The following is a 12,424-nucleotide window of genomic DNA, read 5'->3' as shown; positions in this document are numbered from 1 at the left end:
CAGGGCTGAGATGACCCTCCTAGTCTCCTAAAAATAATTTTCTTTATGGCCTTAATTTAGGCAATTTATGTTCTTTAGCCCAAGGATAATCGGAAATAAAAATCACCAGTTTGCCGCGGCGTAGCCAGCGATGTTACTTGCAAAGTGTTTGTGGTGTAACAATGGATAGCGAAAGGTTAATGATAAATATTAATACATGTCTCCTGTGCCTTCTCTAACAGTTCCCCCGGATGATCCTGTAATTATTGGAGGTCCGGTGATCAGCCTCCGAGCCGGCGACCCACTGAATCTGACCTGCCACGCGGAAAACGCCAAGCCGGCGGCCACCATCATCTGGATGAGGAACGGCGAAGTCCTGAACGGAGCGACGTATTCCAAGGTCAGCGTTTAAAGCGGCGGAGATGTTATTATATGACATCTTGTCTCATTCAGGACTGAACATGAGCAGCTTGCTGCCCGGGAGCCGCGTGGATCAGTAGAAATCCCTTTTCGTTATCTCCGCATTATCAGGGGCTTAGAATCTCACTATGACCCAGAACGCAAACTAACCAAGCGATACGGCCAACGTCTTAACAAGACTTCTCCGGGAGAAAAAAGAAATCGGTTTCTTGCATGCGCGATGCCGACTGCCGTCCCGAAATGTATGAAATTAGTTTCATTCTCCAGGTTATAGCAGCATCTCTTCCTAACATCAGGGAGTCTAACAGCTGCGCTCTCATTTATTAGGAATGGCTAATTAGCAATCAATGAATAGCTCCCAATAAGTACCGGCAGAGTCTATGCAGTCATTGGATTTATTTGGTTTCATTCTCATCCCAATAACTGCATTCTCACCGTCTTTATTTCCTCCGACAGGGAGATCGGCGTCACGATTCTTTACCAAGCAAACTGCTACTTTTTAGCAACCGATGCTGCTTTTTTATTATACTTTTATTTTTGACCTATAGATTTATACATTTAATGTTTCCGTATCCTCTACATCTAGTCTGTGGCTGAGACACTAAAGGTGTGCCAGTCCATTTTACAGATTGATTTTGGTTATAATACTTTAGATTTAAGGTAAATCTCCTTTGTGAGTCCAAGAAAATATTTTAGGACCTCCAATTCAAAGTGCGGTTCCACTTAGACATTTCCTGCTGTTAACATTATAACCTTTACAAGGTATCAGCGTTTTGTGTCACGTGATAATTGTGCATTTCGCTCTGGGAAGAGTAGGTGGAACATCAGCTTTAATAATGTATTTCTGAAATTCTGAGTTAAGCTGAATCTGCTTGGGATGTTAAAAAGTAATAATAAGTGACGGCCGTTTCCATCGGGTCTAAGCCGACACAGAATGGCCTGGTGAGAGGGACGACGTGCCGGAGCAGAGGTCTCGGCTGTTAGGAGGCAGCTCTGGTCTTGATTGCTTCTTCTCCGCGTTTCTCGCAGCCTGGATACAAGTATCCACTAAAAGAAAACGCACAGATTGCGTGCGCGATGCCACCAATAAATCAATAACTCTCTGAGTGTAAGGTGTCCAGACCCGGAGCCGATTAAACGTGCAATGTGTATTCCACGCACGCGGGGACGGGAATCACGCAATAACAGCCACAAGATCGTGGCATTTAACACCAAACGGATAAACGGCGTGTCCCGGCCTGGAATATACAGTATATTTGGGTCATTCATTTCTTACTTTTGATACAATGTAAAAAATGTACATTAAATAATTTATGAAACCATTTATTTTGAAGCCTATCTTGTGGTAATGCATCCTACGGGATATCGTGCATCGGGATTCACCGTTTCCGAGATCTTTTTGGTGGGAATCGCTTTTTATTTATATTTTATATACATTTCCCTCCCTCGGCAGTTGCTGACTGCCCCCCCCCCGCGCCTCCCAAGCTGCCGCCTGTTAGAATGCCATTTTATTGAAAGCCGTCGTGTTTGTTTCCGACGGGCTAAGACTCCTGTTATTCCGCTGAAGCGGCGAGAGCGTTCATGGACCTATTTACTTATTTGTATCTGCTCCCAAACAGCCTGCGCGGTAATCCCCGCGGCCCCGCAAATAGAAAATTAAAAGCGCACTCCACGCCTGATAACCTGCTGCAAATGAACTGAAGACGGACTCTTCCCAGAATGCTTTGAGGCTTAACGCGCTCTATGGTGGCTCCATTGAACCAAGAGAAAAAGAGAAAATTGAAATCTTTTGTATGCAGTTCGCATATCATTTCTTTCCTCCATATTTTTTGTGTCTAAGAAAATGCCACAAAAGGGAAAAAATGAATCCCGTTTCTCGGGAGAGAGAAAAGTTATATGCAGCGGAATATTTCAGTCATTTGGATTTAAATATTCAACCCTTTCACTGCTGCCTGTGTAGGAGAATACGGAAGAGAACAGAGCCGAGGACGGGGACGAAATGAGATTCAAAAGCGCAGGGGCTGCCGTTACACCGGAGACCAAAGAAAGGAATCGTTATTATGATCCGGACTTTAAAAAGAACGTTTAAAGAACCCGATGTTAAATGCGCAGCGCGCTCGGCGTCAGATCGTGTGTCGGGTGCATCAGACGCCCCGCCGGCTCCCTCGGCGACACGTCCCTTTGGGGATCTCTTCTATGTTCTAGATAATACACGGCGGTTCTTTTCTGTTCTGAAATCCTGGAACAACCTAAAATACAAGCCTCGGATTTCTGCTTCAATCGCATTGCAATCACTCAGATTTTTTCTCTATGATTTTTTTTTGGACGCGATCAAAACCTCAGGAGTAGTCATCTTCACATCTTCCAGTTACAGAGACACAAAGATCTGTTTAGCGGATTTAGGTCGTACCATTAGCGGAACAAAACAAAGGCGCGAGGCAGAAGACAATACGGCGGCTGTGAGAAAACTACAGAGAAAGTGAAGCAAACATTAAGGGGCAAATAAAAGTAAAAACATATAAAAAGTAGATAAAGAATTAAACGTGCGCCTCCTCTCCTTAATAACACTCCTGTAACATAGAATGCGGAATCTCACCAAATATCCCCAATATCAACATATATACCACAAATGGCAACATTCCCCGAGTCAGACTAATGACGTTCACTTCAAAACAACAAGACAAATTTAAATTGTGTAATCCTGAATATAGTTTACTGAGCGGTTGGTAGATAAACAGCCACCCAGCAGAAGTGGTAGAGGGTAATACAGCGAGGGGATTAAACATGCATGGGATAGACATACGGCTCCTGAATCTAAGACGAGACCAACGACTGATTAAGGTTTGAGTCTTTACAGCAGGAGAAGCGGTGACTGGACGGGGGCCGAAGGGGGCCGATCTGCTGGCAGAGTCTGTGTCCCTAGAAAGATCAGTAAAAATACTAAGACAACCTGAACCCCCCAGCACAGACCTGATCTTAATTATTTGATATACAAATCCCTGCGTATTTACTCATCTTGTCTCTGTTCAATTTCATGAGGTTTTTTTTTTTAATTAATTAATTTATTTTTAAGAGAGAAAAAGTTGTGCTTTTAACACATACAGTAATTGGCGCTTCATCAGCAGGAAAATACATATCAATAAAATATTCATTATACAAATTTTCAAAGGAAAAGTAAAGAATTAATGAACCCACACAGAGACGTTTAAAGAATGGTAAACCCAACAAAGGCGCACGAACAGCACTTCTGTGCTAATTATGCCAAAACATAATGTAAGAACTATAGATCTGACGTGTAACTCTGCATATTACATGGAAGCCCCGCGTGTCACACTCGGCACGGATCACAGAGATCACATAATGATTACTTTAGCTTCCATGTAACCGTTTGAGTGCCAGAGAGGTGTGATCGGGGAATAACTCGGCGTAATACTGCATAATCTGCCATTCTACCCTCTCCGGGGGACACTGAAAGAAGAGATGGAACTCCAAAACCAAGCCAAGGAGAATCGGGTCACGTGGAGAGTGTAATTCACTTATTTTATGACCCAATTTACATCTGAAGAAGGAACCTCTGAGCTCTTAAACATCTAACGGCTCTCCATCTTATTCTCAAATGTCTTTGACCTTCTCTGTAAATAGCTGTGAAAGGATCTGCGGATTCTAGATGGAACATTAATGCCCAACATCCTAAATCCAGTCCTCCAGCATCTCTCCCAGACACAAGGAGCAGTCCTCACAGCTGCTCTCAGTATGTCCTCCAGATGTAGGAATCTGCCTTCGCTACGGGGCCAACCCTGGGCAGAGCCTGGGGCATCATAAATACATTGAGATCTATAGGGCTTTACTTTCACCTACAGCTTTTGGACATGTGGAAGTAATAGTTGCAATCTACACTTTTATTGCACAAACCCAAGCTTTCTGACATAAAGTCACCATTATTTAGATGCTGGGGAGATTTTTCACTTCTAAAGCTGAGTATTTTTCTGGAAAATGAATTCAAAGCCTGTGAAATCTCTGAAAAGCCCATTCCTCGGAGCGAATGTGAAAATCGGCCCGGATGCCCAGAGAGGAGAGTCGGCTGCCAGCGAGGCGGATGCCAGGACAGCAGAACGGTTGGAATGAGTACTCCAGCGAGCCAGCCTCCCACGTGCGTTCCCCGGTCCCCGGTGGCAAAAGTCTCCTCTCGCCTTTTGATGCGCGTTTGGACGGCACAGGAGATCTTTGAAAGCCCTGCCAGGCCGTGTCTGCTGGAATAGGCACAAGTCATGCGTTCTATAGGAGGCTCCGCTCCTGGATGGAGGCCGATTTCCGGCAATGAGCCATATGGCCGAGAACTTTCCCTCGTCCCTGCTTTGTGGAGAGAGAAGATAAGCTTATTCTATGGCTCAGACATAAACAAGCGGCTGAGAAAATATCATCTGCTTCCGACTGCTCCGTGCTGCAGCAAAAACCATAGGAGCTTACAATCAAGAGTCTAAACATAGACACAATGAATCCTTCTATGAACTAATACTGTTAGGGTGCATCTCACAACCTTAATGTACAGAACATCTACATCTGCCGAGTCATTAAAGTGCTAGCATTAGCGCCCAGGACCTGGGTGGCTTTGAAAGCGTTCCCGTTTAAGCCAGTCCTGCCCAGTTTATCTCCATTAAATCTATGGGAAGATCCTCCCATTTCCACCAGTAAACATTCACTTTTTGCAAGTTGCTGAAAAGCCCCCAAGTAATTTAAGGGTTAAACCAAAAGAGCATTATTTATGTTGGGAGTAAAAATGATTAAATGGCTCGATCTTCACTTTTAATTAATTATTCTTCCATCAAGGGCATCGCAAGGTCAATTTCTTTAGGATTTTAATTAGTGCGTTTGTCTCAAGTGTGTGGGAAGAGCTTCCCAGTAATCACGGGGTTTTCATTAATTGTTGTTGTTTAAGGAAAGCTTTATATTTATTTTAATTAATGTGTAAAACGGTTCTTTTTTTTACTGTGTATCCGCTGATTAGCCTTTTTTGTCCCCCTAATTGTGGGTACAATATAAGCAGAATTTTAGCAGAAAAAAAACCACGTAAACGTTAACGTATTTTATATATGAACAAGAATAAAAGACAAATTGTAAAAAATAGATTTCTGATTTACAAATATACAACAGCCTGTGCTCTGTTCTGAATAACTGATAATCGAGCCCAAAAACTATTCCTTAAAAAAATAACTTTTGTTACTCTCACAATGCCTAAAACGTTTTGAGAAAGCAGCCTGCCCGTTGGAAGTTACACGCTGCTTTCTTAGGGCAAACAACCCAGTGCTCATTACTTTACATCTGGGTCGTTAGCGAGTATTTTAAATGGATCTTAACCAGATTTTATAATTTCTGAACGAAGAGGCATCGTCTGCAGACCCAGAGTGAGAAGCCTGCATGGTCAGTGTCGTCTCTCCATTCATTGGCTGAGACGTACTCTGACATCATCATCGTTATGTAGCGTTTAGGAGTCAAGTTGAGACTTCTCAGAGCAAAGATTGAAACAAAGTTACTGACCAGCGGCCACATTTTGGAAGCCAAGGAAAACTTTTCCTAGGAGATATCCAGCGATGAAAAATGCCTTCTTGGGAGCACATACTAAGCAGGCGTACGCGGTCTCTTCCTACCGCGTCTGCAGTCACCAGTTTAACGTAATTGTCCAATAAATAGTCCAAATGGCAAAAATATTCATAAACATCCGAATTAGGTATCAACGTTTAAATATTATGCTATTGTTACAAATTTGCTTTAAAAATATGCTGTGCCCTTTAATCTTCACCTAATTAGCACATTCACGGGATCGCTCCTCCGAACCCTCTGATTATAATTAGCCAGTGATTGCTTTCCGCGATAAATAGCAGCACGCAGGGGGGAAATTCTAAATGAAAACACAAAATATACATAATTCTCCCACGACCAGCCGATTACGAGGTCACCGCGCAGGAGGCTGTGGCTCCACAAGCAGTTATTTTTAGGTTATATTTAGCACTAAACAGAACTGATTCGTTTTTACAATAAATGTCGCCTCGTCCTGGCCACCTGATTATTTCTTATTTATCAAAATCCAACAATTCAAGAAATTATAATATATATATTTAATATAATAAAGTAGAAATGATTATAATGTAAAATGTGCTATGAGGTATTGATTCCAATAAGATTAAAATCTGTGTGTATATATATATATATATTTACAGTTATCCCAGGAAACATTTCTTGAACTGGATCAGTTTTGAACATTTTTGTTATGTTAAAGAACAGAATATCACAAATTTTAAAAAGCGTTGGCCTCTAATCCAGCCTCCTTTATAAAACAGACTTCAGGAAGCTTCAAGATTTCAATCCAGTCTCACTAAAAGTATCGCGTTTAATGTTTTCTGGACGTTCTACTCAGTCAGGAGTCTGTAACACATTTAATATAAAAAAATCAAATATATTCCAGCTTTTCCAATCAATATTTCTTCTCTGGAAGCCATGACCCACTAGATTTGATAGAACTCGTGACTGTGGACGATGGCGGATACATGCGCATGTTTATTGATGGCCGATAGAGATACTGTTATTTCAGTAATGATTCCTGCTTCATGGATTAGTAACAATTGATATTTCTAACAAATATTAATTATCTGAAACATAAAGACTAAATTAGAGCTTTGTGCTGCAGATTTGGCTTAATCAGAAGCCTTAAAAGTGATATAAACGAGGAAGGTCGTAATTCTCTTCTCTATGAACAAAAAAGGAGGCTTTTTGTTCTAAACTCTGCCAGTTTATGAATCGTGAGCTTTGAGAAATGATGGCATTTAAAGACTCACCCGTGGAGGCCGTGTCGGTTCTAATGATGTGTCATGATGTCAATTTTTACTTTATAAAAAAGTATGAAGTTAATTAATGAGCTCCAGCTGTCAGAAGGCCTCTCACAGAGAGCGAGCCGGGTCCAGAAGAGTCCTCAGGGTCTTATGGAGAAAAAAAAGGATTCCATACACTTAAAACACAAATCATATGTGTGCGCTGTCCAAAAAATCTTCTTGATTTTTTCCCATTTCTTACGGTTTTATTGCCTTACACAGCGCACACGGAGACGCCATTGTGCCACTTTTCAGTCACGTGGCCTGTTATAGACAGACCTATTGTCCACGTGCCCGCTTCCTGAAACATTGTGAAGTCCCATTTCAGCTGCTAGAACCTCCCAAACATTAGCCAGAGAATACTGATGATTTTACAAAATTATACAAATCTAAATATAATTTAACAACCAAAATGTTCCAGTAGAAGGAGAATTTCACGGCTGAATTACGCTGATTTATGCAAACAGTATGTTTTTGGGAACAAAGTAAAGAAAACACATTGTAGAAGGTTTGCCGTGGGCAAAGATTTAAGGATTTCCACATTTATTTCACATTTTCTTTTATGTCATAGTTAACACTCTGGCAGTTTGTTTCAGCGATAGAAACTGAAAATATGTTTATTAAATAACTGGGTTTTCGAGGAATTTCTGCCTGACGTTTAGGAACAGAAAAGGTTACAGGTGAGACGTCCGCTCCCCACGGTTTATGAAATATTTGGATATTGTTATGAAGCCACTTCATGGATTATTAAAATACCACAAACTTTAAATGCCAACTGCAATTTTAAGGATTTAATTTGCTTTTCTTGGCAAAATTTCCATCCATACTCCCCCTGCACCTGTTCTGCCATTTTTTTGGGAGAGGGTACTTTCACCCAAGTAAGCGTTGGTGAGATTTGCTGATGGATTTGGCATGTTCGGCATCTGGCGGTCCTCAGGGGTACATATAAGTAACACAGAGGGCAAGTATCGCTCAGGGCGTGTTGCGTGCCGAAGGCTTTCTGTAACACGGTCTTGATGATTCCTCAGAGCCCAGAGAGTCGTCAGGATAAAGGACCTGCAGGTGCAGCCAGCTTTCAGGACGCAATCAGGGAAAATTGGCGTCTCGCTGTGAGCTGCTCGTCAATCAGCTTGAGAGGCCGATAACCAAAAGCATGGAGTATGGGCATGGGAGTCGTGGTAACCCCGTCAGCGGGATACGAGGGGCCACGCCCATTCATCTAAGCCACACCCTCCAATTCCTCTTCTTGATACATAGCCATGGATTTACTGCTATATACCAAGCTCTGTATGAAACTCACTGTATTACCCTCTACCACTTCTGCTGGGAGGCTGTTCATCTACCACCCTCTCATTAAAGTAAATAGTAAATGATAACAAGTGTGTAGCCCTAGAACAGCCATCCATCTAGACTGGAAGGGTTAGAGGGGACACAGAACAACCCACGTTTCCTGTAGGCCCATCTAGAAAGACCTCCCTGGGGGGCTTCAAAGATAGAGAGGTAACCTCAGCAGCCTTTACTTCAAAAACTGATTCTGGAACAGTGAAAACGTGAATGCTCTCTGTGCCCATAAAACGGATCGTGCAGCTCCTGGTTCTCTGGTTCTACGTGAAAGCGAGGAGTTTGGGTATCGCGCAGGTTTTGTTAAACCTTCTCATCTTATTGATTAACGTCGCAGCAGCTCAGGGGAAAAAAACTGACATTTCCTGCGAACGAAAGAATATTGTTATTTGACTAATTGCTTCTCCGGTCCCCGGTGAATCACCGAGAATAGTCTGAAGAACAATGTCAGGTCCATCGCTTCACAGCGGGTTCTGTATGTTGGTGGAAAACCATCTCTAAACCCCAAACCCAGCATTATAATAGTTACTAGAATGTTCTGTGATTTGTGGCCGAAACATGAAAGAGCCCATTGGGTGTCATTTCTATGAAATCTCGGTGTCGGCCTCGGTCATCATCGAAATCCATGGGCATTCAATCCATGGGCTTTGGTCCAAAGTCTGATAAACGATTTTCTGATAACTCAGAAGCTATTTTGCTTTTATGAAGAGCTGGTATTTTTTTACATTAAGTGGGGCTGATTTTTTTTGTCTTTTGCCTGTTTTCTTTATCATCTTCATCATTTTTCATATTCTACCCACCATAGAACGTCCGTCTTGTATTTTTCTTTTCTTTTTTAACATTTAGTCTCTTTTTTTCTCTTGCAGACTTTGTTACGAGACGGGAAACGGGAAAGTATCATCAGCACCCTGTTCGTGTCCTCATCGGAAATAGAGAACGGTCAAACCATAACGTGCCGCGCCACAAACAAAGCTGTGCCGGGAGGAAAAGACACGACGGTCACCATCAACATCCAGCGTGAGTCCAGGCTTCAGATACGGGATAAAACTAGAGATGGGGCCTAAGGTTCCTGACCCAAAACTCACCATTCTAAATCCTGGGTGGAAATATTTTTTATGACTAGGAGGGGGTTGAAGCACCTGGGAAATATCGCAAAGTGCTGACCGCATTCACTCTGCTCTCTACCGTCTTTCACATCCAGATCTAGTAACGGGACCGGCACACTATCTGTCGCTCCAGCGTGGGTCGGCCAGTTCTGTTCTATGCACCATTAGATAATTAGATTATCCGTCTGTCTCAGGCCGTCCTTTTATTCCACCGTTTCCTCAGAATGTATTCTCCAAGACGTAACTCGTCCTAAAACAGAGACCTTTAACACTTTATCCCGATTATCTTGGGTTCTGAACTAAAAGTGATCGACTGCTTCCTTAGGTTTTATGGACTGTGAGGGGCACCAAAACAGAAAAGTGTCTAGAAGTGCGCAGAAGGTTCTGGGTTCTATATCCGCAGCGCCTTTAAGAATTATGTTGCACAGGTGATTTTATAGCGTGTTCTCTGCATGCGCTCACCTGCACATTTTATTTAATGCACAACCCGCTTCACTTACAATTTAAACAGTGACGTGAGTTAGAGAACAGTGCGGCCTTTAAGTATAAACTGAGGTCCGAAGGAGTCCCCACTTTCGACACTTCAGTCTGAAGTCACTTAAGGCTGCTGTCTACAGAGCGTCACATTAAGCCTGTCCCTTTCACTCGGCAGGATCACAGGGCGACGTGGCGACAGAATGAGCTCAGGGCCTATTAAATCTGTCCTCGTCGCCGCAGGGCGATGCGTAACGCTGCGCTGGAGGGATCAGCAGATCATTAACGCTGTCCCTCTCACCACAGGAGCCAAAAGCGACACAAAGCGGAGTGGACCTCTGCCCAATTATCGCTGTCACCTCGGGGTGACCGCTGACCTCCGCCAGTAACCCTTCCTGTTTCGGTGGGAATATTCCGGGCTTTAATCTCGGCATCGAAGGGGTTGGGAGGACGGATAATCCCCGCTTTCCGCATTAAAACCTGTACGGAACGGCGGTATTTATATCCGTGCATGTCGCTAATAACTGACAGCACAGGAATTGTCGGGCATTAAACAGCATCTTCTTTTCGGGACATACTAATTGGATGGATGAAAGACACAACAGCTATCGAAAGGCTTTGAAATGAGATTTCGAATAAAGATCTCGCTTGCTCTGAATTGCTTACGCGGAAAAGCAATTAAAAATGCTATTAACGGCTACGAGCTGCATCTGGAACGGAAGAAGAACACACGTTGCAAAATAATTATACTTAACCCCCTCCTTCTGAAGGCTCTTTAGACGGCAGAAACTTGTACAACTTTGAACAAGGGTGTTCTGGAGAGATGGGGAGGAGAACCTTTAAACAATCACAAAAATGATCCTAATTAGTGATACTATCACCATAGAAACCAATGGAATGTCCCTGCCGATTGGACCACTTCATTCGGTTGCTACGCTTTTTAAGCTTTGTATCAGAATTGCTTTTGATGCATAACCCTCAATGCCTTTAACCGTCGGTTTAAAACAGTGGAAGTTTGTGCTTCCATGCAATGGTGAGCCTAGGGTTAATGGCCCCTGGGTGCAGTTTTTCTTCGGCACCCCCCAAAACTAAATCACATGCACATACACATACTAACGCGTAAACTAACTCGAACACCATACACTTACACATGCAGACTATTTCCCTCCTCTCTCTCACACTAAACCCTAGGCTCACCCCTGACACTCCAACACACTCAAGCATCATACGCTGGCACACACATTCACGCTAACACCATGTGCTGAAATACACACACTCTAACATCATAAAGTATCATGCACTCATGCTAACACCATACACTGACATGTGCACAGAAAAAAACATGTATGGCAACGTCCACTGCTCTAACACCCTGCTCATATAGCAAAGTCATTACAGAGAACCGTTATATTGTTGGGGGCCAGGAGCTTAGGGGACACCCGGGAAGACATTCAGTGCCAGTATTCATATATTTCTGACACCCAGCTGCGTGTTATTAGGAAGAGACACCTGACAAGCTTGTGTTAACCCTTCCTGTGTTTTTATTCTGCAGACCCGCCATTGGTCAATCTGACTCTGGAGCCACAGCCGGTTCTAGAAGATAATGTCGTAAAATTTCACTGCTCAGCAAAGGCCAATCCAGCGGTCACCCAGTACCGGTGAGAACACGGCGTTTACATTGATTACAATTGTATCTTGTGTAAAGGGAAATGTTATTATTTCTTTTTAGCGAGGGATCTATTCCATGGGTTTAGGTGAAAGCAAACATATTAGAAAAGCAATGTGTTTTTTTCTCTTTACTGAGAGGGTATTAGATGAGTGGAACAGTCTGCCATCAGAAGTGGTAGAGGGGTAAAACTATGAGGGAGCATGGGATAGATGATTATGGTTTGGAAGAAAGTCCCTCCCTTTATGCCAAATCCCAGCCCTCCTCTGATTGAAGGTGAGATAGTCTGCAAGCCCCTTTTTTCACCTGAGATTTAATTGCGCTCTCCCACGTACAACACACATTGACACGGCAATAAATTGAAAGCGCTCAGCCATGTAATACTCGCATTCTCGGAGTTATTAAGAGGTGCTTTGTTATTTAAGATAAGTTTAATAGCTTTGCAGATGTAGACTTGAGAGCTTAGCTTTAAAATGCCAAGCGACGCGTATCTTGGGATACACAACATGCGCCGCTTTCATTACAATCTAACAAGTGAACGGACGTGGACGCCGTGCTGGTTAAAGGGACAGTTC

General features: G+C 43.0%; 1 protein-coding gene across 1 annotated transcript in view; it reads left to right on the top strand.

Annotated features, from left to right (window-relative positions):
• KIRREL3 (kirre like nephrin family adhesion molecule 3) overlaps positions 1 to 12,424 on the top strand; it is a 103,158-nt gene that overhangs the window by 56,250 nt on the left and 34,484 nt on the right. Inside the window, exons 5-7 of the mRNA XM_053452384.1 lie at positions 222 to 379; positions 9,470 to 9,620; positions 11,736 to 11,841. Coding sequence (XP_053308359.1) covers positions 222 to 379; positions 9,470 to 9,620; positions 11,736 to 11,841 — 415 coding nt within the window. The remainder of the gene's footprint in view (positions 1 to 221; positions 380 to 9,469; positions 9,621 to 11,735; positions 11,842 to 12,424) is intronic.

Source organism: Spea bombifrons, chromosome 12, assembly GCF_027358695.1.
Source record: "Spea bombifrons isolate aSpeBom1 chromosome 12, aSpeBom1.2.pri, whole genome shotgun sequence".
NCBI classification, from domain to species: domain Eukaryota; kingdom Metazoa; phylum Chordata; class Amphibia; order Anura; family Pelobatidae; genus Spea; species Spea bombifrons.
This window is presented reverse-complemented; position numbering and strand designations above follow the sequence as displayed.